Genomic DNA, 27,419 nt, shown 5'->3' on the forward strand with positions numbered 1-27,419 from the left:
CTTATATTTGCTAGATGACTGAGATTGTAGTTGAATACAATGTAATGCATAAAACAATATTAAACATGCAAGTGAATGTTCTTGTTAATGTTTAACCATAAAATTGCATTATTTTGTAGAAATGCCCTTGTATCCATTTATTTGGGTTGTTTGACTGTGCTAACTAGGAAAAAAAATGAGAACGTCAGTAAACTGCCTCCTGGTGTGCAGGCTGCATGCATTATAAAATTCAACCAAACTAATGAATCTGTAGTGTCATATATTGAGTATTGAACAAAACCAGACCCAAAAGTCTACTGTATCAACACAGCCAAGCTAAAGCTAAGATCTGTAGTTCAGAAATCAGAATGAACTGAGCATAAACTGGCATCCAAGTCTGCAGCTTGAGAGCTGTTGTAACAGAAAAATCATTACTGTACTCCTTGTACAGTTACTGCCATACAGGCAGCAATCAGCTAGGAAATCAGATTTATACAAATGCAACACTTCATATTATATACAAATAAAGAAAAACAGAATGAAATGGCCACTTAAAGCATTATGCGACCTTACACACTCTTTCGTACATATAATTAGACTTCATATAAAGAAAATAACTGGCACTTTAAATATGATTTTGTAAATGTCATTGCTTTAACAGTGTTATTTATAGCTTAGGTAAAATCAAGGTCAATTAAAAGGTTTGAAGTACAGCTAAAACTAATTGAAACAACAACCAGATTCTATTTTACTGCATTTTTAGATCAACATGGCAATGACTTTTTTTTTACCTACTTACAAAAAAAGACAATCCCAGATTTAAAACTATTTAGAACTATACCAATGAGTAATCTATTGTACATATTATAGTGAGTATGCTGTACAAAGCACAGTCTAAAATCAAGATACTGTACAGGTCATATCATTAGGAAAATGTTCTGTTTAAAAGATAAATGACAATATAAACATTGCAAATGGCATCTGTGACAAATAAATTATAACACACTGCTTTGAATGTGCAAAATCAACAATCGAAAAAAAAAGTATGACCTAAGTATGATCAAATGAACACACCTTACAACAAATGCTTCAGTGGAGCTGATAATATGCTTTTAACTGTAGGTTTGTAAATTAGTAAATGTAAAGCAGTTCATTATTTCATTTTGTTTAAACTAAATGTTTTGAAAATGATAATAAAAAGTGAATTGATAGGAATTCGTCTGAAGCAAGTTAGGTCACAAGTAGGTATTTGCAAAATGAATGCTGTTTGAGTATTTTACAGTATTATAAAGTTATACTTCTATTTACATGCTTTATTTGCCAAATGTAATCATTATGCCGCACAGCTTTAGGACATTTACAACGTAATCAGCCATAAAAATTCTGTGATCGTAATTGATTTGTCACTGTATTTTATCTTTAAGCAAATTTTGAATCAAATTATTCTGAAATAACAGGCCACAAATTTAAATCAAAAAGTTGGGACGATTCAGGATTATTTTTCGTTTAGCAGAAGAAAAATGTAGAAAGATATCAGTATATATAAATATAGTTGATAACAAGCACTTAATGTGGATGAAGGCTAACAACAGTGTTCAATACAGTATAACATCAGGAATGCTTCTGTGCATTAGGCTACCCACATAAACAGATGTGTTAATAAAACCCCTCATCAACTCCAAACTTCTACACATAAAAGCACGTTGCTTGTGAGAGATAAGGCATTTTGGTAACGCTTTTGTGTGATATCATTGACTAAGCCATACAGTTATCGTATGTATGGCTTACACATGCCTTTCGGTTGAATAACATTCATACCAGACAAACAGGAGTCTCTAAATAGAACTCTGGCCTACACAAAGTTCATTATAAAAAGCTATATGACACCAGTGAATAAGCACTCAATAGGAAAAGTGACCAACTTTATGTGACCATTTTGATAAAAGAGCAGTTTCTTAAATGAAAAAATAAAAATGTTTCATAGTTAGGTCAGATATTATTCAATAAGCAATCAATAAAGTTTAGCTGCCTAGCATACAAGCGCGTTTAGAAAAGCTCACGCAACTGTGTTTCAGTGTTTGTTCAAAAAGCTTCACTGTCGCAACATCGATCTCCAAATAGCACGATAATTACAATTACATAAAAACATTTTCTGTAAATGTCAATAGCCATTTAGAAATATATTGTATCAAACAGCTGCAATTTTTTTTTTGCCATGTTGTGATATCTGGATATCTGGCTATTTTACTATGAAGCAGTTTGTAAATATAAATACATTTTTAAACATGTGATATGAATTGAGTTGTCGCTCTTTGAGCAAAGGCACATACAGTACAGCATGGTTCTGTATGTTTCCTGTAACTCTCAAGCTGACAAAAGGCAGTGAAAGAAGAAAATCAGGAATCATTAAAGGATTTTTTTTTTTGGCTTGTTAGTCTGGAAACACATGACCACCGAGATGACATGTTCACTGAGCTGCGCTTAATTCTCAAATCACAGTTACTGGTGTTAAATAATAAAAAAGAGAAACAAAAACAAAAATGCTCATTTTTCACATAGTGAACATGATAATAAATGTGTATAAAATCTGGAGCAATGATACACTGTTTTTGTTTAGGCAGTTTCTCCAGTCAGAACCCTCAGCAGAAAAATGTCAAGATGAAAATTGCTCACGCAGTCCTATCAAAGAGAAGGGCGTTCACCTACGCCACCCTGTGGAGCCTCCCAGGAACATAACGTGTGCTTGAACTCTCATGACAGTCCTTGAAACAGCCATGGCAGGTCAGAACTCAAAGGTCTCCTCTTCAAGTTTCTTTGTATAGTTTAGAATAAAACCTCACCAGGAAGAGGTGGGTCTCAATTTGATATTACTTCTTAGCCAGCTGGAAAGGATTTTGACCCTTTCAATAAAACAAAAACATGTCAAATACAAAGCTGTTTGCAGATATTATTCTTGTCTAAGTGCTATAAAAAGTAAGAATCACACTTTTCACTCAGTGGGTGCAAGTCAGCACAACTCAAAACACAAGGAACCAACATGCACATAAAAAATACAGAAAATCTCTGAGCAAGACTTTTGTTTTTAGAAAATAAGACTGGTTTAAAGTGATAAGGGTTTAACTATGGTTTATTTGCATTTGACTTTTGTTGAAAAAGAGTTTCTGACATTATCCTTGGTAGCTTTCTCACTCCTGTTTGTAGGGTTATGGCAGCAAAATCCGAGGTATTTCAGCCGGGTGACTGGTTTACAGAGCTGACAGTTGTTAAAGCTTTAGTGAATCTTAAAAAGAACATGCTTTTCCTGATAAGCAGCAAACAATTAAATACAATAATCAAATTAACCACTCCTTCAATACACACATGACAACAAAACAATACAGATTAACAAACATTAGCTTGGGTCTCTCCTCATATGACTGGTTGCTGTTTAAAGTGTAATGGTTGTGAGTTGTCTTGGTTTTGCCTTCATCCTGATTGCAGCTTGTCACATGAGGTACAATAAGGCATAAAAGCATAATAACAAATGCAGCAGCTTGCTTGTCAATGAGCAGCAATGTACATATAGTATACAATTATTACAAAAAAGTCTTCAATGGTATTAGTGAGGTGAATAACAAGGCTTTGGCACTACTCTAACATATGGCAAGGGCTTACAAAAAAAAAGAGAAATTGTAGTTGCTTAAAATAATCTAAACCGTAACTGCTATGCATGGCCTGTATAGGAAAAATTATTACATAGTGAGAGAAAATCTCATAAAGCTGCCCAAGAATTGCTCTGTTCATCTGTCAACTTTGAACTTTTTCTTTTTTCAGAAGACTTTCTTATTTACTGTTTAGCTAAAACATTTACTGACTATATATGCTAATATTTTATGCATTGAAAAAACTAATTGACTTGCTTAAAAAATCTCAGTGCCACATGAAAGTTTAGTTAAATATTTTTTTTTTTAGCATACACTACATTGCCACTATATTCACTCGTCTTTTTCCAAATGCAAATTAACTTAACAGCTTCAACTGTCTGGGAAGGCTTTCCAAAATGTTTAGGAGTGTATTAATGGGAATTTCTGACCATTCTTCCAGAAGCATATTTGTGAGGTCAGACACTGATGTTGGACGAGAAGGCCTGGATCGCAGTCTCTGCTCTAATTCATCCCAAAGGTGTTCTATCGGGTTTGAGGTCAGGACTCTGTGCAGGACAATCAAATTCTTCCACACCAAACTAACTTAATCATGTCTTTATGGACCTTGCTTTGTGCACTGGTGCACAGTCATGTTGGAACAGGTACAAGTCCAAAATGTCTTGGTAAACTGAAGCATTAACAGTTTCTTTCACTGGAACTAAAGGGGCCGAGCCCAACTCCTGTAAAATAACCCCACATCATAATACCCCCAACCAAACTTTACACTTGGCACAATGCATTTAGAGAAGTACTGTTCTCATGGCAACCGCCAAACCCAGACATCGGATTGACAGACAGTGAAGCGTGATTCGTCACTCCAGAGAACACGTCTCCACTGCCCTAGAGTCCAGTGGCTGCGTGCTTTACACCTCTGCACCCGATGCTTTGCCTTGCACTTGGTGATGTAAGGCTGGGATGCAGCTGCTTGAGCATGAAGCACGATTTTACGTGGTCTAACACGTCGTGGCAGAGTTGCTGTTGTTCCAAATCGCTTACACTTTGTTATTATATCACTAACAGTTGACTGTGGAATATTTAATAGCGAGAAGATTTCACAACTGGACTTATAGCACAGGTGGCATCCTATCACTGTACCATGCTGGAATTCACTCGAGCTCCTGAGAACACATTCTTTCACAAATGTTTGTAGAAGCGGTTTACATGCGCAGGTGCTTGATTTCATACACCTGTAGCCATGGAAGTGATTGGAACACCTGAATTCAATGATTTGGTTGGATGAGTGAATACTTTTGGCAATATAGTGTACTTTACAGATTACAGTGGTGGTCAGTGCTACACAACTTTTGGTGTCTACTTTAATCTCAGAAATGAGGGGTTTCCTCAAAAAAGGCCACTTCAAAAATACAGCTCCACTAATTAGTGCAGCATGGTCTGTTTCAGCTCATCAAAAAAACATTATACAATAAGTTAATAGGCACATATCAGTTAACATAATGCACAAATATCATGCATATGCTGCCTTGGTATATTTCCTCCTTAATCAAAACATTTTGCATAAGTATAAAATCCATTACATAAAAGAATTATTGCCAGTAATAAAAAATAAATGATAACAAAAATACATCTGTACAAAAGTCCTGCCAGTATTTTTTAGGATTTTCTATATTTTCCAACATATAACAAAGCAAATAGTACAAAAATAAATATTCTATTTACAATCAAACAAAACAATCCGGAATTAATGTCACTGCAAAACAAGAAACATCAAAAGCATCTGTTATTTCATGCATGGAGCAAACATTTATTATTTCAACAATATTATTAGTGTAGTACTGTACATTCATATTAAAACAAATACAAAGATATCTACGGATTATCAGGTTACAATAATTAGGTTACCAAAAAACAAAAATGATAATAGTATGCCTCAATTTTAAAAATATACTTGAATTTTTATTATTATTATTATTATTATTATTATTATTATTATTATTATTTTACTGCCAGGGACCTATTTATTCAACAGATGCCTTTTTTTAATTATTACTGATGTTTAAATGGAATCTACTCGGTAAATCTATTCAGAATGAACAGAATAATAATAAACAAAATGTATAAGTATACAGGAGGTGCATTGTGATTTTCACCTATGTAAATAAATGAACAATAACAAGTCCCCATAGATTTGCCTCACCGGGACTAGGACTACACTTTCAGAATGGTTGCATTACACGAGTTGTATTAGTAGGGAAGTAAAAAAAAGTCTTATTGCCACATCATGACAAATCAAAATGCATAAGAAGAGATAAAAAAAACAAACTTACTTTATTCCAACATCCTGGTACTGGGAGACCATCATCACCCTAAGAAACAAAAAACAAAGACAAATAAATAAATAAAATCTCCCAAACCACCATTTTGTCAATTTGCCACATACTTTTGCTAAATTATCAGCTTTATTTTCCACATAGGACAGTCCATACTACATTATCTCTGCTAAGTCCCCTCTATGACATGACAGCTACCAAAAAGGAGGGGTATAGCAAAGGTTAAAATGGGCTATAGTTAGTAAGTAATTGTGCACCTAAAATGCACTTATATGGTGAATTAATCTGATAAATTCAGGACAATGAGAGCATTTACAAGGTGGTTGTACCTATAGAGTGCACATGCAAACAGTACACAACCATTTGCTATGGCACTGACATTTTGCAGGATATTCATGTAGCAATCTTCTCATTTACAGTCATTCATCCCACAGCACTGAAAATTCTCAGCCCTGGTGTTGATTCATTCATTTTCTATAACAGCATGGACTCATAATAAACAGTTTTTTTCACCATAATGCAAATAAACAAGATTTTTACAAAATCTTGTTACTTAACAGTAAACATACACTTAAACACCTTATTAGTACATCTGCACAATTACTCATTGTTAATCATGTCATCGATGCAATGCATAAAACCATGCAGAATTAGGCTAGTAGCTTCAGATAATGTTTCCATCACACATCACAATGAGGCTCACAATTTAGCTCAATGATTTTGAGTTTTGGAGTCTAAGGTAGGGGTAATTTGGAGGAGCTACAACTGCAGAGGATTACACTTTTGTCAGCCAAAAGAAGGTCTAATGAATAATTTCTGCTGAGGAACACATATTCAAGTCAGGTTTTGGCAACAGAATGAATCCAGATACCCAACCTGCCTTGTATCAATAGTACAGGCTGGTAGAGCTGGTTTAATGGTATGGAGAAGGTTTTCCTGGTACTTTGGACCCATCAATCAATCATCACTTGAATGTCTACAGTAGCTAAGTATTGTTGCTGACAATTTGTATCTCTTCGTGGCAACAATTTACTATATTCTAATGCCACTTCTCTCTCATGCTATTTCTAGCATGACAATAGACTTTCCCAAAATCAAATGCTGGTTTTATGAGCATGTGTTTGGTGACTAAAGTGGCCTATCCAGTTACCAGACCTGAATCGACGTGGTAGAACAAGAGAATCACAGCATGAAAGTGCACCTCTGCAAGATGTCACTCATGTCAGCATGGAGCAGAACCTCAAAGGAATGTTTCCATCTTTTGAAATGACATGTATAATTTATATAACTGTTTAATAACTGTTTTGACAGCAATGGCACCCAGTACTAGCATTGTGCTAGGTCTGTGTTCGTAATTAAGTGTTCAGTGAGTGAATATTACAATATTCAGAATCATAGGCTCATCATCAAGGCTTTTATATCCCCAGTTAAGCCCATTTTCCTGCTGAATATTTTAGAAGATATTGTCTTAGATGTGCCAGATTAAAAACATTTTATAAATGTATCTTCACTTTACTTTAATAAAGTAATTTATTGTATTTTATTGTTCTTTTATTATTATTTGCCTTGGCAAGATCTACATATCATTCAGTTACATTTGGTAGCTTATGTCATTGCCTAACATTTCAAGACCTTTCACATGATATTTTCCCTCAGAAGCCAAGATGCCTTGAAACTGTGTAAACAACAAAGATAACTTCTACTACATTTGTGCAGGTGCAGTATAATGGCAGTGGTAAAAAAGGCATACCACCTATATTTTGGATGCAAAATAGGGATCAGGACAAGAGTTGGGAATCCCCATTATTGTTGCACTACATGTGCAACTTATCTGCGTCAACTTCTTACACTCACATTTAGACTATTTCTATTTGAACTGTGGGGCAGTGGAGCATGGGGAGAGATTCCACTAGGACATCGCAAGCTACCACAGTAATGGGACCAACCCACCCACAAATCGGTCAGTTTTTCATGAAAAAAGCATGAAAACCTTACATGAAAAAAAGAATAATAAAAAAAATAAATGAATAGTTATGTGACTGGTATCAATAAAAAGATACATTTATAATAATTGGTGTGGAATCATTCACATTGTTATATCACACTTTGCAGAAAATTAATGACGCATAACACCCCCACACCCCCTCCTTTCTAATTTTGAATTATTCTGATGCAATTTTGACCTTAAGCTGTATCTTGGAAACTAGAGTCAATTAACACTTAGGACTTAATTTTCTAACACCTTTTCCATATGTAGTATATTTAGGACTTATAAGAACTGGATATACACATCCAGTGCACTGGGAGGGATTTTAAAAATCCATGCTTTCTTAGCTTTCAAACATTATCTTCATAGAATCTTTAGACATGCAAAATGCATTTTTCTGATTTCCTATCAATGAAATCCACTGAAACAAATGTTTCTGATTCCTACCATGGGGACTCACTGCCCTTCATCATATGAAACATTACTAACTGCTGACACTCTCAGTCAAGCTGATTAAGTAATTATCAACCTGCTGATAAATTTTATCAAGTGGTTTTATCAAGACATGGTATCAAAAAGTTTTGAGACTAGTTTTTATAACACACCAACAGATGACAGCACAAGGCTACATGCACAGTCACAGGGAGCATTGACCTTAATAAGTCAGTGTGCAAAAAAAACCTACATCCTTTGTACATCGGAGATGTGCAACCGGTGCTATTCTGACCACGTGCATTACCACGTCTGCTATTTCATCTTCAACAACTAGTTAGAACAAAGATCCAACGTAAAATTCTGCAGAAACTGGGCAAGTCTGCCACAGAGACTTTTGACAGTATTGTGCAATTTTACAGTCATTCTGCAATGAGTTGTTCTGAGTGGCACATGCATTTCAAGAGCTAAAGAACTTTACTGGAAAACGATGAGAGATCAGAAGGACCTTCGACAAGCTTAACCCCCTTTCATCATTCAGAAATTTGTTCATGATGTGTGTCATACGGAACAGTCCAGGTAATCCTCATGTGTCATTTGAACATGGGCCGTGTAGCTGCCAAGTTTGTCTCCAGGCTGCTGACCCAGGAGCAGAAGGAACACAGCAAAGAAGTCTGCAAGAACTGTGTCAGCATGTCGTGGATGACCCTTCCTTCTTGTCGAGAATCATTACCGGTGACGAAACTTGGGTGTACAGGTTAGACCCTGAGACAAAGTAACAGTCTTCACAGTGGAAGAACCCATCATCTCCAACACTGAAAAAGGCGATGCAGGTTTGCAGCTTATCGTGCATGCTTATCGTCTTTACGACATTTGTGGCATTGTTCATTAAGAATTCGTCCCCAGGGGCTGTACCTTCAATAGTGAGTTCTACTGCCAGGTTTTAAGGCATCTGAGGAAGGACATTCAACAAAAGCAACCGGATTTGCAGCATGCGAGTCTCGAAAATATTTGATACCACCTCATACACATGTATATTGTTCAGAACAGTTGGTCCCCAGGAGTGGAATTGAAAGTCTCTTCGCATTTACTGTGATTCACTGTGCTTTTATGCTCTTCAAGTTAAATATCAGGTAACACATACAATGTAGTTTTTTAGGGGGTTGGCAAACAAATAAACATGCGAGAGCAAAAAAAGAACAGATATGTGGACAGAGAGATAATGAGAAAGAGGAGAGAGGGAGAAAACCATACCACAGGGCAAGGTGCATCCAACCCATCCAGGCCTGGCAAGCCTGGTTCACCTTTCTCCCCTTTAAAGCCACGGAAACCCTGTTTATGAAATTAACCACATCAACAACCTGGTATACCACAGTAGCCATACAGGCCACTGAGTAGCCTCTAGGTCAGGCCAGTCTGAAGCATGCAAACTGGTCCTGATAGCCTCAGGATAAGGCCCCAGAGAACTCTGAGCTAATGATTTCAACTTAGTGATTTTCACTCAGCAGCACCTCCCATTCCTGTCAATTCTGTAAATGAAAAAAGCCCAAAGGTGGTTCTGGTCCCTGCTGAAGAACTACACTGAACCTACATTCCAATTGGGTATATGACACTGGTGCATATAAATCTATAAATCTATAATCTAAACCTTTCCATAAAAAAATATGATTTATCAATACTGAAATCCCAGATCTGGACCAGAACCACTTTGGGTATTTAGTTATAAGTTAATATCACATCAAGACATACAGTGATGTCTATGGCTTTTGGGACTCTGCTTAGCCAAACTGCCATTGGCACCTTTAGTCTTGATGTGGCACATTAAACAAAGGACATACCAAAGGACAAGGGGCATCTAATCCTGGGGCTCCTTGGTCTCCCTTATCCCCTTTGGCCCCCCTGTTGCCTCTCTTGCCCCTTTCCCCCTGCAAACAACAGTGCATTTAAAAAGACAAATTTTAGTCCTCCCTTTGAACTGAAGAAATAATTATATATATATATAAAAATTCACCATCACTATGAATAATTTCAAACATGTTTATATGTTTTAAGAATATAGAATGGATGTGTTTTTGTACTGAATTTAGATAAAGCAAAATAAGAAAGGGAATAAGGTGTGAGTGGAGGTGTTAGAGACAAGGGATGTCAGCCAAAGCTATTGGTGTGCAAACCTTTTTCTAGCCTAATAATACACTTAACCACCAGTGAGCACAGAATTGACTAGTATATAGTGCCTTGAGGAAGACTTTTCTATGTTTTAAATTGACTAATCAAAATGTCATACATTTCTGCCTCAGAAAATAAACCCATTACCATGTAATTCATAAATAAAACAAATTAGTCCCAAAACTACACCAATGTCCATCAACTCATGCACTACATAATGAACAGGTTTGTCCACTAGATGGAGAGCAGCACTACTAAACAAAAAATATTTCTAACAACTTTTTTTTTAATGGGTTCATAATTGGAACAAGGTTTTACATTATTTAACCAACTGTAATATGTATGTATGTATGTATGTATGTATGTAATTTATATTATTTGGCATCGCAATTATTTTCAGATGGGATTTCATAATCTCAGTAGTTATATTACATTTACATTTGCATTACATTTGCATTTAGCAGTGTAATATAATAATATATTACACAGTGATGTAATGTGAAGGCTCAAAATATACAGCAATTTGTGAAAATGACTTCCTCATCTACACTAAAAGTCATTTTTAGAAATAAAGAAATCTAGAACATCATCTAGAACAAATTTAGCCTTATTATCTAGACCTAATTTAGCCTATTCTAAAAATTAAACGGTAAGTGAAAAATGAAAGAAAAATCATAGATCTCTGGTGTTGTGCTATCACAAGAACAATTCAGTGTGCCTTGGATTTTGCATTTTATAATGTAGAACTGCACTGGAAGGATAAAAAAATTCTTGTAAGACCTATTTCCTCTGTGTTTTGATGGTAGTGGTAAAGAGCTTTGTCTAACAAATCACTCATATGTTTTGAAATGGATTGCGGTACAGTGACTGTGAAGGCCAAAACATTTGATTTACATCATTTTTATAGTCATAGAGGGAGACATTGTCATCCTGGAAGGCATGCACCAGGATAGAAATGTAAGGATAGACCGGTCTGAATCACTTTGTATTCAGACCGGTCTATGCTTACATTTCTCATGTTAACATTAATCATGTTATGGTGATAAATTCGAATAAAAAAATAGTGTTTGATGTATTGATGTTGGCATTCTTTTTTATTTGTATTTATCACCATAACATGATTATTATAATCAAAATTAATTAAATGATATAAGTAAAACCTCAGCGAGTCCATTCAGTTTACTCCTGTGAAACAATAAATAAATAATCATTTTTAAACTTTAGGTTTGCACACCAAAGTCTAAGGCTCTTTTAGAGATTCTAGAAATGTTTTATTCCATGATGTAGAAACTGCATCTGACCAGAGTGCACAGTTCTCATGCTGAAAACAGCTATACCCTTCTAGACAATGATAGTAGGTAAAAATCCGAATCAAAAATCATGTTATTTCTAGTAAACCTCGTGAAGATAACTACAGGGTGTCTGAAAAGTCAGGAACCAGTAAGTGTAAAATTAAATTTCCTTCGATATTTTTTATTCATTGTTTACATATGTTTTACATTGTCACTCTAACAATCTTAAGTACTTTCTCAGCTGCAGTGTTATGTTTTTGCATATTACTCAACATCAAAATAAATGCTGAAAAGATAAATGCATATAAACATATGTCCATTAGTTCTACATGTTTCAGACCCCTGTATATTAGCCTGAACACTTTAGCATAAAATTATACGTTGAAAATGAATAGTTTGCTATTAGGTCATTCAATCTGATTTTCACAATTATTTTCCATTTTTATTTTTATTTTTACAGATTATGTCCATTATCAAAATTTTCAAATACACATAGTAATTCATTAGGGGTCAAAACATTGCTTGTATGCATGCAGTATTTAGATCTTTTGTTTGCTGTGCAGTTTTTTCCATTAAAAAGTGTAGCCTTTCACTATTTTAGAAAACTTTTTTTATTTGTAGCACAAAGGCCTTTTGATGATTCTCAAATCAAAGCCTTTACCTAGCTGTAGGCCTGAGTAAGATGAAGGATGATTTTTTTTTTTTGAGAACTGTGCACACTATCTGAGGCAGAAGACATTAAAGGCTAGCTGGCAGGGAAGTAAGTGGAGGAAGGCAGGAGGAGGAAGGAAGAGTAGTAACCCAGACTAGAACATTAGAGGAGCAGTAGGAGGCCAGGGAGGGAGAGAGGGACAGAGAGGACGGCAAAAAAAGCCACGGCTCACAGGCCAAGGTGCAGGGGAGGTAAAGAGGAGAGGAAGACCTGCGGAAAAAGAAAGGAAGACAAAGGAGGAAAACAGTAAAACAGTACTGAGTCCTATAGGCCCTTTCCAGCAACTTCAGCTGAACTGACCACTAATATAACTTTAAGAACAAGTTTGGGTGAATTTAGCTAGGTTGTTGTCACCAACCCTAATCTCATCTCTAAAATCTAACTACATCTATTTCTAAACATGTCTAGAAGAGATGCTGGGAGGAACACTGACATTCTTTTAAAGTAGGAGGTTTTTAGACAATGGCAAATTAGTGTTAATAGGAAGGAGAAGCACAGATATCGTGGCAAGAATGAGGGATGGAAATGTGCATGAGGTAAAAAGAAACATACTCTTTTGACCATAGGATAATTATATATTTGATTTTGCAGGAACTTTTTACATATAAACTGTATTATGTTACGCATAATAACTTTGCTTCTAATGACAAGGTGAAAATATTTCTGGCTAATGATAATTCAGTACTTATCACCTGTTACTAGAAAATCTTTTTATTCGTAATTTTCAATTATTATTTTTTTCTATAGATATATGCACTATATAACATTTCAATTTTCAAGTTCCAATGTTTTTCCCAAGAAGACATTATATTAAGACATGATATATTTGATCATGTATTAATTTTAATCTAGCAACTGTGCTATTCATCAAGTTATAATCTGCAATATTGAGAAATTAGATAGAAAAGTGTTAGGCCTCTTTTAAAAAAGAGAGAGAACTACCCACTGATGGCCACTAACTGTTGATGTCTCTAGTCAGTAATGTGTTCCTTATTCACAAAGCCATCTGTTTAAAACTACAAATCAAACCCCATCAATTGTGGACTGATGGTTTATCCTTTGGAAAGCAATTGAATGTTTTTGTCAGTTTCCCATGTAAATTTTTTAAATATTTTCTATTAATTAATACATTTACATAATTAACATTTATAGTGTTAAAATATATAACAATAATCAACATAATATTACTGAACATGTAAAAAATGCCCTGCAAAATAATGCAAAATAACATAACTAGTAAAATAAAGCCTATTTTAATAACAAAAATACATGCATAAACATTACTATCACAAACACATATTAAATGTTTTTGAATCCAGCATTGTTCTGCTCATTTTAACAGCAGCTGTTATACTATGAATAAATGTATATATGCAAATATTAATCCCAATATAAACAAACTGTTCTCTCAGTACTTCCTACACTGGATTTAACAGATCTAAAAATAATAGCAGTCTGGATTTTGTGCTACAAGCAAAACTTCCCTATTAAGAGACTGTGTCTTTAAATCAATATCTAATTCAGATGCAAAAGCATCATAACTTACCCGGTTTCCTTTTATTCCTGGTGGTCCTACTAAGCCCTAATAATGTAAGGGAAAAGATATGAACGAATTTAAAAAGTTGTGCACATATTTTTATGTCTACAATCTATTTCACAAGAAAACAGCAGACCATTTTTTTTACATTATTGAAACTAGCTTATTAATTTTATCTTGGTATTATATTGGCATGATCTGTAAAAACGAGTTTGGATACTGTATACTTACAGGGATGCCTTGAGGCCCTGTTGGTCCTGCTACTCCCATTTCTCCTTTTACACCCTGTTCAAGTAATATGGGATACATAACAAGTCAACAAATTGACAGAATTTTATTGTAAATGATATTATGATTTCTATCAAATTTTCATCATTAAAAAAATATATAAATGTATCTCACCCTCTCTCCTTTTGGTCCTGCTGGTCCAGATATACCAGGCGGTCCTATAAGGCCCTTTAAAAGAAAAAAAAGTCAAACTCTTACATGACTCAGCCTTTAGCAGATCTCAGGGTTCTAGGTGCCACAGTCATGAAGGAAGAGAAAGTACCAGTAGATCAACAAGCATTTCAGAGTTGACTATGTGCTTTTTCTGATCCTTTTTTTTTTTCTTTTCTTCTCATTGCTGTCTATATCTATGGTCTAAGCAAAGGAACTTTATTCATTGAGCTTTCACATAGATTCTTACTGTAATTCCACACTTACTTTAAAAGCATTCAAGTCATTGTTAAATTTGTAATAACTAGCTGGACAACCGCTTGGAAATTTTCTGCTAGTGACCACATAGTAAATAAAATGTTTATGTAAGAAAGCAGTTGTTTTATATGTTTTCACCAAAACAACTCTTTTCCAAGTCCAATGAGATAAACAGCTTAGAATAGAATCACCAAGCCATCATTTTATAATTTTTGTAACCCCAGCGTGAGGGCACAGCAATTCTAATCCTAATAAAACTTATCCACTAAACAGGATAGCTCACACAGCATGGCTATCTGTATCTTATGGTAGAATCAACATAAGACTATAGATAATTTGTTGAGCTGCACTGTCCATTGGAGTACTATAAGACTGACTATTCAAAATATTATTGATCTGGAAAATTATTTAAAAAATCCATCTTCAACTCTGATTTCTTGACTTGGGACAGAATTTAACAGAAAGGAACTTTTGCTTTCCTGCAGTATGCTCAGCCATGTGCAGGACCGTAATCAAACAACATGCAACTGCATCCAAGCATGCTCTCCTGGTGTATCTCAAAGGTCAAAGTTACATTTGTTTTAAAGAATAAAGACTTGATTTGTATGATCATAGGCTGACCATCTTACATACTGAAAATGGCAGGCTGGAAAGGCAAGAGATTACTGATCTTAGTTTAAAGCTGTCCGTTTTCTACTCATGCATCCAATCAATCAGCTCAATGCTGACAAGTAAGAAACTGTGTGGCTTATTCTGTGTTTTGGAAGAAGCAAGAGGTTACAGGCAAACAGGCTTCTGAGCAATGTAATCTCAAAAGCCATCCCCATGCCAATCCAGCCTCACCAAGTGTCTGAACAAAGACTTTAACCAACGGGCAATATGGAAAATATAAAAGGCAAAACAAGCAGAAAAAGAGTCAAGCACAATCACATATGTATTTAGAGACACAGGCAGTTGCAGGCAGACTGTAAAAGCAGAAAGACAAAGGGAGAAGAAGGGAGATGAGAAGAGATGAGGTGAGGGGAACGGGTCTTGTGCCACTCACCACTGGACCAGGCTTGCCGTCTAAACCATGAGCCCCCTGGACAGTGTGTAAACAGTTAGAGAGTGGAGGGGAGAGATAGAGATGGTGGGGTGGGGTGGGGTGTGGAAGGGAGTGTGGGGTGAGTAAAGCAGTGATTTGTGTAGCATAAAAATAGCTTTGATGGAGGAGTGACAGTGTGGCTGATGATGTGAGAAGTAGACAGTAACTCCTTTTAACTTTCCACATCCATGTAAGTCACTTTCTCTGAGTAGCTGTAACCTGACCAAGTGCTTTGATGCATTATTTGAGAACATGGTTCAATGATTACAAGAAGAGTGGGGTATGTAATCTATTTCATTCCTGAGACTGGTGGTAAAAATTACTATACAGTTATATCCCGACCTATGCATTGTCCCTGTCATAAGAAAACCTTACTTTATAAGAACAGAAAAACTCCATCTGTGCTAATGTAAATTGTGTAATGTAAAATGTCTGCTTTCCAAAAAAAAACTATACTAAAGTTAAACTATTTTTTATATTTTAATGGACAAGGTTTTCAAACAAGATCATGGCAAATTACCCAGTTAATACATGAACTAGACTTGAACTAGACTTGAACTAGTTTGCATTTACATTTGCATTTCTTTTAAATGTTTCTTTAATTTTTCAGCAGTTTTTTCTGACATGGACTTTGGTTAAGTGCAAAAGGAGTTATTGTGCTACTGACTGAGTGACAAGAACAGGGTTCTGAATGACTAACACCATTAAAAGACACCAAAAGTTAGAAAAAGTTCCCCTGATATTTAAAATGGACAACATTGATTGCATGCCTTTTAACATAAAAAAAACATCATAAATTATGTAAGAAATAATAATTTTATAAAAAAAACAGTCATTATTACACAACTTATTATTGTGGAGGCTTTTTTTACTCACACACTTTTGCATGCAATTAATATTAGGCATCTTTTCCTGATCCTTTTTGCTGTAGAGATTTCATCAAAAACACTATATAGAGGATTGTGATGTTTAGTAAGGTTTCTATTAAATAACTTTATTTTGCTTACCAAACAATACATTTACTAAAAAATAAAAAAAAATAATACTACTAGAGACATTGGTACTAAGCTTGGTCTGTCATATATTTTAAAGCAATTATCATTGACAGTTTGGTCTGTCATCTATCTATCTATCTATCTATCTATCTATCTATCTATCTATCTATCTATCTATCTATCTGTCTGTCTGTCTGTCTGTCTGTCTGTCTGTCTGTCTGTCTGTCTGTCTGTCTGTCTGTCTGTCTGTCTGTCTGTCTGTTCCATGCACTTTGTGCACACAAGGACATTCACTGCTTCATGCAACCTAACACCATTGCACTCAATAAGCCAACAGCCAGTGAAGCCCAGTTTTAATGCCACAGAAAGCAGCAGCATATTAGTCATATTGTATTTTTATACAGAACTTTAACATACAGGATGTCCCTTGCTCCTTATAGCATAAGCTGAAAGAAAATGTTCTTATTTGGATACTTGAATATAACTACTTGCTTTTTAAGACATTTAGCCTGAGTGCTAAATAAACACTTGACATACAAGAACAATACAGAAATGTGCATACCGGTAGTCCAAGATGACCCCTGTCTCCTTTATCTCCTTTTTGTCCGAGTGATCCTTTCTCTCCTCTTACACCCAGACCTGGCTCCCCCTAGCAGAAGAAACACACAAAATAAACATTCCCTGAGTTGTATTATATATTTAAAAATATAACAAAATGCTAAGATGTGACAATGTGGATACTGCAGTATAGTATCATCCTCACCTTTGGCCCTGACAGTCCTGGAGGTCCCTAAAAAATAAAACAATGAATGTTTGAATTGTGTATTACAACGAAATTATCTACAGTGCGATTTTTACCAACATCTGTTACTTCTACAACTTCATCCTGATGTGTGTGAAATGTTTTCATACTGACTTGTATTGAGTACAGAAATGTGTTTTCTAACACGCCAGGGCAATTATTCAATTCTTCATCAAAATCTTGTGAAGCAACTGTCAGAAAGATGTATTATCCTCACCATTGGCCCCACTGGCCCTGCAGGTCCTGGAGGGCCTGGTGGGCCATACATCTAAGAAAAATAGAGAACATATACCCATCAATATTGATATTCAAACGAGAAAGGGAGCTCTAATAGCATGTGAATTGGTAAACACAATTCTTTTGCATGTGTGTGTAGCTGCTTAAGCATCAATGTTGCTGATACAACTGGAGAGAGTGGACAATGTAAGTAAACAAACAGGAACATTTACCTGGTCTCCATTTTTCCCCCTCTCTCCACTTTCACCTTTCTGACCCTGAAAAACATGTTAAGCACATTTTATCTATATTATTCATATTTTCATTACATAAAGAAATAGCATCAGAAACATTGTTTTTTGATGATATCTAATGCCTATGCATCAGTAAGATAAAACCAAGGGGGGAACGATTGTGTACCATTGAGCCAGGTAATCCAATGGGCCCAGGAGGCCCTGCAGACCCTTTTTCACCAGTAGGGCCATCTAAACCCTACAGAATGGAAAGAAATTAGGAAATTAAAATGAAGTACTGCCAGTATGGAAATGTTTTATTTAATCAATTGACACCTCAAATAAAACACAACTTGAACTTGATCTATGAGTAATAAATTAGGAACGCAATGCTTCCCACATAAAAACATTTATTACAGTGACAACACACAAGGATTCAACTGTTCAACTTATGCATAGATTAATTGCCATAATAGCCTTGCAGATGTTACAGAGCTAAAAACATCTTAAAGAACATACATAAAAATGTATTTCTGATAGTGACAGCTTAGAAGTTCAAATTTTGTAAGTCAGGTTAATTAAATACTCACAGGTGAACCAGAGGGACCCAGGTCACCTTTATCCCCTTTAGGTCCAGGTAAGCCAATAATTCCTCCCTCTCCTCGTGGCCCTTCAGGTCCAGGTGGACCAATAGGTCCAGGCTCTCCCACTTTTCCCCGAGGACCCTGAGATGTGTAATTGTTCAGTTTCATCCATCTACCTTGACCAACAACAGCTGCATCCAATTTTTTATATTTAATCACAAAAAGAGTGGAACATGATTTTACCTTTTCTCCATCAAGGCCAGGAGGCCCAGGTAGTCCAACGTCACCCTTATTACAGTAGAGGGTAGAAATGTTAATAGAATGTTAATAAGACAAAAAGTCTATAGTTACTGGTAAAATGCATGCCAGTTGGTATACTAATGATATAATTGTAAAATATGAAAGATTCGCTACCTTCGAACCAGGTAATCCAGGAGGCCCAGGTAGACCAGGTGGGCCCTGTATTTACATATAAATAGTTATTTAAATAAACATAATTTAGTTTAATTAGCTTACACACTATTATATAACTGTAGACATTCTCTTTTATACAGTGAACACTCACCATTAGTTGTACATTGCGAATATCCTGAAAGAAAAACACATTTTATTTAATCATACTGCATGTCTAAATTGCACTTTAGCAGATGAATAATTTTCATATGATGACATGGATAACATACATTCTCATTGTTGTTGATTAACATTTTTCCTGGTTCTCCTGTTGCACCTGGAGGACCCTGATATGCACAAAGGAACACATTTACGGAAAAATGCATTTACAAAATTAATTGGCTTTAAACGTAAAAATATTGTTTGAATTTTATCTTACTCTCGGTCCAGGATGACCCTCAGAGCCGGTATCACCCTACAGACAGACAAAACAGTTACTATAAAACATCAGTGAAACAATATAGTGCTTTTTATTACTAATGGAAACATTACTAACCTTAATGCCTTGATCACCTTTTTGACCCTGAAATGTAATACATAACAAATGGTTAACAGATGAAATTGATAATTAGGTGCTGACAAGTTAAATAACAATCCTTAAAATGCAGTACCTTGGAACCAGGCAGTCCTGGCACTCCTGGTTCTCCTTTAATGCTAACTCCTGAAGAACTCAGCTCCCCCTTTTCACCCTGCCAAGTGATACAAACACAAAAGCTCATTAGCCAGTTTTTACCTGTAGTCATACTGATTAACAATATTAATTAGCAAAATGTAGTCACTGACACCAAATACATGAGATAGCATAACACAATTCCATAACAATTACTCAATTACATTCACTTAGATTCAATCATTTGCAAATACACAGCAAATTGTAACACTATACATTTAGTAAGAGAACACAAGGGTCAAGCATGTGCACTAATCAACACTTTTATTCACTTGTTCATTAATTCTTTTTGAGCAAGTTTTATGAAGGTCTTCATATCGAATCAAGTGCATATTCCAGAAACTTGGGAGCAAGGAGACTCTTGATAAGATCTCAATTAATTGCAGTAAACACTTAAAAAAATGAGTTAGATAAAAAATAATAACAAAAAACTAAACAAAACAAAACTCAGATTAAATAACAGAACTCAACTAAAATCCTAATGAATTCACAGTGCAAAGTCAGTCAGTGTTTCAAACACGTTTTCATGCCTGGACATATACAAATGACATAAATTCAGAACAGTAATGAATGCGATGTGGAATGACTTCTTCAAGCGATGTAACAAAGAGCCAAAGTAGCATGGGGGCACAAAGCATGACAATTATTGTGAATGGACCTCATGCTTTTTCATGCCCATTACAGGCTTACCTTATAGCCCCGCTTCCCAGGAATACCGGGAATACCTGCCTGACCCTTAATACAGTGAAAACACACGATTTGTTTAAATATTGCTAGGACATTGAGATATATGTCACTATATTTCTCAGACCTTTACCTTAAAACCAGGAGTCCCTGGAAAACCAAGTTCTCCCTGAATAAAAGGCAAGCACAGCCAAATATAGAAAAAATAGAGACAGTAATAGTAAGGAAAAAGAAAAAGACCCTATCATCTAAAATCCAGCAAATTAAATGCTATAAACAAACATTATCTACATTTATGGATATTATTAAAAGCCTTTATTAGTATCAACACAAATCAGAATAAACCAATTCAAACAATAAATCAACTGTAAACTACTGCTGTAACTTAGATGCCATTAGTCTTATAACAATTACTGGACAACATGCTCGATTGTCTATATTTACAACATCTGGTCAGGCTTTGAGTGTTCAAATCATCCAAGGCTGATCACTGGCAGGGGCACAACGAGCTGCCCTACAATGCTTTGTTATTCACAGTAAAGAACACGATAGGTATTTATTTCATGTCTGATAATGAACACACAAAGCTAGTCACAGTTCCCTATTCTCTCTCATTCCTTAAAACCTCCAAGCCACAAACAGAGAAAAGTTTACAGTCCCCTCTGCCAGTACTGGAATGACAAGGCCAATTCTACAGCTTTTGCAGACATTTGGGGTTGAGATCAAAAGATGGATATGAGACAATAGACCAGAATATAAACATTTATTTCCTGATTCATAAAAAGATGTGAACTAAAACATGGCAGTTTTAGATGAGAACATTTTGGACCAAATGTTGATGACATCATGAGTAATATCATCAATGAAGATTAGAGAGGCAAGAAGCCATAGAAGCCATGAAACTGCCCCCACCATGCTTAATCTGTGGTATGTTTTGAATATTTTTTGTCTACGCATTGGTGAAGGCTAATTTAGTGTCCAGAACTTTTGTGGCTTGTCCATGTATTAAAATGTGATTTCCAGTCTGACCGTCTAAGTTTAATAGCTAATGAGAAGTTTGCATCTGCCGATCTCGCCTATATATACAGGTAGCTGAGCTCTAAGGCAAATGGTGAACTGTGATACCTTTACCCTCTAAATGTTGTTGCTGATGTCATAAAGTGTTGTTTTGAGGGTTTTTTATTTACCTCTCTCAAAAAGTTTTTGTCATCAGATGACGTGGTTATTAATCGGTCAGCGTATCAGCGGTCAGTGTTTCGTATCTGGGTATTAGTAAAACAGTGGTTATGTTCTTTCTACAGGATATTCCTTTGGGCTGTGCTCAGTGCTTATGCAATGGGTCTTTCGCTCTTTAAAAAGATTAACAAAGCAAAAGAAATTGGTCTTGTTGTTCCAATACTTTCCAAGGGGATTGTACGCACAACACATTCATGAGTAGAGTCTCTTATCTTAAAGCTACTGTGCACTATATTTCTGTTATTGCTAAATTATTTTAATTATTTGATCAATGTTGAATCCTGTTGAACATTTTGCTATACAAATCTCCTTCAGACAGCATGCTAGGTTAGAACTTGATTTTATATAAATTTCAAGCTTTTATGTATGAATACCCATGGCAAGTGAGTAACCGCAGTAACTATAAAGCAGAACTACAGATTATAGTGTATGACTAAAAGCACATTCAATGCACACTACCTTCACTCCTTGTTTTCCAGGTATTCCAGGCATCCCTCGCTCACCCTGTCAAAGGGGCATCAGTTTTCTATCTTTTAAAAGACTCATAACACATCTAAAATACCGTTAGACTAAAAGAGATCTTCAGATGCCATGCTAAGCACATTTTGTGCAACCAAAATGCCAGTTCTGTTAATGGCTTGAGCATCTCCAATAAAAGGTTCTAGGAATTCAAAAGCTTCCACAGAAAGCATATGTGTCAAGTGCAGAAAGGCAGACGCCATGCAGCATGTGCAGAGTTAAGAGGACAGTGGGACTGAGTGGATGGTAAAATCATCCCCTCTTTGAGCACACACACACACACACACATGAGACCTAACAGGTGCAGCGGTCAGAATCTTGAAAGGGGTGCGCATTGTCAAGCGATATGTGGTTTGAAAGTGCGCTAATTATCCCAGGAACTCAAGAGCGGCTTTGGACTGGAGACATGAGTGCAACATGCTCAGCTGCTTGTCACGACCACTGACCAGTCCTGAGCCAGCCACAGTGAAGTGCAAGAGAAAATATACTTTACAGACAATGTGTTTTGGAAATTTATACTGCATATATTCTGTTGATTTGATTATCTCTTTTAATGCTCAACTCAACATCATTCTTGACATCTTCTCTATCCTTATCATTACTTTTCCATCCCTGGTGTGCTAATCTGGATGGTGGATCAGTTCAGTATGTGTTAACAGACGCCATCCATAGATGATTTATAACACTCTCCTTTTCTGCAGTGAAGTGTTGTAGGCGAGGTCTTTGGAATACAGTGCAATTGTGGGAAAATAAATTCCCTACTCTTAGAGGAAAAAGAGCTGCTCTCCACATTCAATACACAGGCACAAAATTGACTGCAATTTAAAAATCACATTAAATTATTCTTTGGTTTGTCTCTGAAGAATCCCTTAAGGGTCCTTTATAGAACCGAAGGGTCAACATGGGGAAAGGAACTCGTTTTCTCTTTCAGTTGCTACTCATGGCAATTAGTAATGGCAATCTTGTGATTCTTTCCTTTTTTTTGAGTGATTTCACTGTGTGATATCACTGCATCTGTGGAGGAGTGTATGGTGAAAAAGGGTCTGCTCTGTTTCATCTCATTAAATAGAGATCAAAAAGAGTTCAGACTGTCCTGCTCTCAGCTGTTGAGGTGGATGACTGTAATTGAGAGGTTGTGTTTATCACCTCACTATCTTCTGCAGATAGTCTAGCCTACAGAACAACTGGAGTGGTGACATTGTGTAATTTATGATGTAGTTACTGGATTGTATTACCTTCACAAGAGTCTGACACATGACAGTAAGCAGTGCACGTTACAGTCATGCAACATGTCTAGCAGGCTAAAGTGGGACAGTGAATGTTTGTGGTGAGAATTTGAGTGAAGACAGATGGGACTCTGTGGACTACAAAATCAGAGCACTGGGTATCTGATACGTCTTCAGGAGCTCCTTTTCTGTGAAAAAGCTTTTGTTCTGATCCTTTTTGCAATGCTTTCCTGTGACATGATGGAGTAAATGTGGTGGCCTCTAGCAAGAAACATGTAAAGTTCATCATTTATTGATGCAGTGGGTCAAGATCTGTGCAGCAGCATGTGCCATTCTGATACTATTTTGACATTTATCCTTTTAAGACCAGTGATTATGGTTCAAATTTAGATTTATAATAAAAATTAAATAACGATCTCCACTTTATAGATATTCATGCTATTAGAATCATGGTTTAAACCATGCATTGATGAGATTCACACAAATGTGAATTCATTCAGAGGATACCTTCTCTCCTTTTTCTCCTGCAAGACCCATCTTCCCCTCCTCTCCCTACACATCATGCAGATGGAAACATCTTTAAAGGAATAGTGGACACATGCATATGGTCTTACACACACACACACACAGACATGCAAACACAAACAAATAGACTAGTGTAGGACCAATCAAGATTTTTTATCTTATTGCCTCATGGCAAATACTAGAGAGAAAATCATGTGCTGTAAATCAGAAACAAGTCCAGTTTTAAATCAGACTATCAGAACCCCAATGGGTGGTCCAGAAGGCCTGAGAAATGAAAGCATTGTGTATGTGGGCATGTATGTGAGTGTAAAAGGACCTAAAGGGAAATGAAAATTCCATCACACGCAATGAACTGGGTAGAAGGTCTATGTACTTCACTGAATTGTGGCACTAGCATTTGTCATTTGGTTTCAGACTGTCCCTCACATTTTAAGATATCACACCCTGTCTCTGACTTTGTTGCTGGCAGGCCACACTGCTACATTCTACTGTAGGGCCTGTAGCACTGTTGGCTCCAGAAAACAATACTCAGCACAGCTAGTTAGACAGATACGATACTCTCTGGCCTTTACTGGCTATTTGTACATCAGCAGGTGTAAACAGACTGAAAATACTTCCCTTGAGAAAGTGCCAAATGGCATGGTGTAATCCCAACTGCAAATGCATTAACCAACCTACAATGTCACTAATAAAAGAAACCTGACTAATAGTCAAAACATACTCTATCATTGCTTATTTATCTTCACTGTATATTGTTATAACTTTTTTATGCAGTGAAGTGATTTTCCCAAATCTCCAGAAACAGAATACAAATACAATAATCAAAATGAACAGATAATGGTTTCCAAATGAACACAAATACAGATGCCAATAGGAGGCGCAATATGCGTTTGTCAGAAAGCTTGCCAGAAAAGTTCACAGGACATCTGGTTAAGACTAAATGTGCACACTGGGACTGTGATCCAACAGAATGCAACAAATGTCACACGTGTGGGAAGTATTTTATTTTCTTGTGGGTGCAAGCGAATGGTCAGATGTAACATTTGCATGGTAAACAAAGATACCATTCATTAACATTGAGCATTTAAATTATACTTTGTAACTACCTGGCCAGAACCACTGTGATTTAAATTAGATGATTATTTTGATTATCAAAAAAAAAAAGAAGCAACTGAATGTCTATATTTTTTATATTGGACAGGTAGAAGCCCAAACACCAGCTGTGTGAATGGTATTGCAGAACTGAAGTGATTAGACTAGGACTGAATAACTGTTCACAATTAAGAATTCGCAATTAGACTGAATTGAATAGTGAAAACAGAAATGCAGCTATGGATATCTGGAGCAATAATCAGATATGGATATAGAGGGTGCTGTTGCATTACAAGGCTAAATTTCTGTGCAACCATCCCAAAATGTACCAAATTCAGAAAAAAAAAGTTGTCTTACCTTCTGACCTAGATCCCCTTTGGATCCCTAAGGTGTAAAAAAAAAAAAACAGAAATAGCAAAAATACATTATACATGCATCATGACACAAACTGCAATATGTTATCCTTTAAAAGGTAATGGAATTGACCTGAGTTACTCGCTTGTCAAAACCAATTTGACTGAGGCAATTTGTGCAGGTAGGAGGCACTACACTTACTTTACATTCATATTTGTGCATCTCTATAAGTGCATGTCAGCTAAGAAAAAAACCAAACTAGCAGCCTAGAGCTACGGTTATAATCCTGGGATATTGTTTAATGTTCAAACTTGTGGCATACTCTCTGAAAAGTGGTTACGTTTCAAGCTGGGTTGAAAAACATTTCTTAACAATGTGTTTTTCCCAAAATCTGCTGTGCCCCATATGACATGATTACTCATAACCTGGCTCAAGATCTTTTTTTGGATGGCCGCATGGGAAAATATCTATGTCTGTGAAAGAAATCTAAAGTTTACAAGGCCCAATATTAAGCAAATGGAGTAGCAGGTTGTTACAGAGTTTAAAATAGAGGTTACACAGTAGGAAACATATGGGCTATTCAATGGTAAAGTTCATTTCTATTGAAATAATAAAACTATTGGCATTTTGAACTTGGTAAGAAATGCTCACAAAAGTGTCAGTCATATTCCGGACAGGACTGACAGGAAAGTGCTAAATATGTGTATGAGAAAGGCAAATGAAGTACAGAAAAACATATGGAAAGAAAAGGAAAGGAAATGTGAACAGTTTTGTTATGAATACGTAAAAGAGATTTAAAACAAAGAAACTAGACATTTTGAAGTGTGGGAAAGTCTTTTAGGCTTTTAGGTTAGGAAATAGAGTGAAATCAATATGATGTAGGAAGATAGAGACTGGCTCAATATGAATCTCTCTCTCTCTCTCTCTCTCTCTCTCTCTCTCTGTCTGTGTGTATATTTGTGAACATGTTTTCTTAAGGTACTTTTACACGTTAGTCCATTAACGCGGTCCCAGTCAGAATGAAATTCATACTTGTGGATTGTTTGCTATCTGGTTTGGTTTTACACTGCATATGACAAAAAATAAACCACAAAGCAAAAGAAAACATTGGCTAAAGTGAATGTTGTGCTGAAAATGTACTCATCACATGCTTCCAATGAAACAAAGTAAACATTCTTCCAAGTGTGTGTACTAATTAGAAAACTCACCCAGCCATGGAGAACACAGAGCTGGCACTACATAAATGATTTGGTAAATATATAAACTTGTTTCGAATGTATTGACTTGTATCCAAGTTTTTTTGCTGTTGTTTTATTTAGAATTTTCTTTTTTGTTTTAGCATTCCAGACATCCAGAACACATGGCATTTCTGCCGTGCTTCAGTTCTTTCCTTTGGCTCAGTTTGCATCTCACGGCTCAGCAGTTAACATTTACAAAAAAGAAAAAAGAAAACTCCACATAATCCATTAATAATGTTCAGGTTTTGTTTAATTTCTACAATTTTGATCTCCTCAGTGTCAAATCACTTTCTCCATATAATCAGACTGTGCTAGGTTTCACTTGGACCCATACTGAAACAAGTGGTTTTAGCCAATTCTGAAGTGTGATTGCTGAGTTCTTTTATGCTCAAACAAACCACACTAAAAAAATGCACCAGGTTTCCAGTCATATGGACTGAACATTGCACATGTGGAAACACACCTAGGCAACTTTCATAACTAACTGTGGCACACAGAATTTGTTGTAAAGATGTTATGGAACATGTGAGTGGAATGAGCTGTTCTGTAAGATAATTATAATGATCAAAGATTAGCAAAGCTTACCCTGGGGCCTTCAGGACCAGAGAATCCTGTCTCACCACGTTCACCCTGGATAGAAAACGCAGCAGTTTTAGTCGTAGAACATGCTTACTTATACTCTACTGCTGGTTTAGTCCATTTTAATAGCTTTGATTATGCACGTTCATGAATTGTA

At 35.9% G+C, this 27,419-nt stretch overlaps 1 protein-coding gene across 15 annotated transcripts in view; it reads right to left on the reverse strand.

The window, feature by feature from the left end:
* Positions 1-1,884: 1,884 nt before the first annotated feature.
* Positions 1,885-27,419, reverse strand: part of col13a1 (collagen, type XIII, alpha 1) — a 74,471-nt gene continuing 48,936 nt past the window's right edge. For 10 of the 15 annotated variants that reach the window (XM_046869550.1, XM_046869531.1, XM_046869523.1 and 7 more), the window contains 26 exons: positions 27,269-27,313; positions 25,449-25,475; positions 23,982-24,026; positions 22,189-22,233; positions 20,627-20,662; positions 20,500-20,544; positions 19,751-19,828; positions 19,636-19,662; positions 19,519-19,554; positions 19,370-19,426; positions 19,252-19,275; positions 19,101-19,145; positions 18,930-18,974; positions 18,693-18,827; positions 18,290-18,361; positions 18,103-18,147; positions 17,871-17,921; positions 17,615-17,641; positions 17,414-17,500; positions 15,818-15,853; positions 14,479-14,532; positions 14,308-14,361; positions 14,086-14,121; positions 10,208-10,294; positions 5,948-5,986; positions 3,089-5,370 (listed from right to left, as the gene is read on the reverse strand). In XM_046869550.1, coding sequence (XP_046725506.1) covers positions 5,368-5,370; positions 5,948-5,986; positions 10,208-10,294; positions 14,086-14,121; positions 14,308-14,361; positions 14,479-14,532; positions 15,818-15,853; positions 17,414-17,500; positions 17,615-17,641; positions 17,871-17,921; positions 18,103-18,147; positions 18,290-18,361; positions 18,693-18,827; positions 18,930-18,974; positions 19,101-19,145; positions 19,252-19,275; positions 19,370-19,426; positions 19,519-19,554; positions 19,636-19,662; positions 19,751-19,828; positions 20,500-20,544; positions 20,627-20,662; positions 22,189-22,233; positions 23,982-24,026; positions 25,449-25,475; positions 27,269-27,313 — 1,281 coding nt within the window. In that variant the 3' untranslated portion in view covers positions 3,089-5,367. Of the gene's footprint in view, positions 2,880-3,088; positions 5,371-5,947; positions 5,987-10,207; positions 10,295-14,085; positions 14,122-14,307; positions 14,362-14,478; positions 14,533-15,817; positions 15,854-17,413; positions 17,501-17,614; positions 17,642-17,870; positions 17,922-18,102; positions 18,148-18,289; positions 18,362-18,692; positions 18,828-18,929; positions 18,975-19,100; positions 19,146-19,251; positions 19,276-19,369; positions 19,427-19,518; positions 19,555-19,635; positions 19,663-19,750; positions 19,829-20,499; positions 20,545-20,626; positions 20,663-22,188; positions 22,234-23,981; positions 24,027-25,448; positions 25,476-27,268; positions 27,314-27,419 lie in introns of those variants that run through there. The other 5 variants (XM_046869468.1, XM_046869568.1, XM_046869450.1 and 2 more) reach the window with 4 other exon arrangements.

The sequence above is a fragment of the Silurus meridionalis genome, chromosome 2 (assembly GCF_014805685.1).
Source record: "Silurus meridionalis isolate SWU-2019-XX chromosome 2, ASM1480568v1, whole genome shotgun sequence".
NCBI classification, from domain to species: Eukaryota; Metazoa; Chordata; class Actinopteri; order Siluriformes; family Siluridae; genus Silurus; species Silurus meridionalis.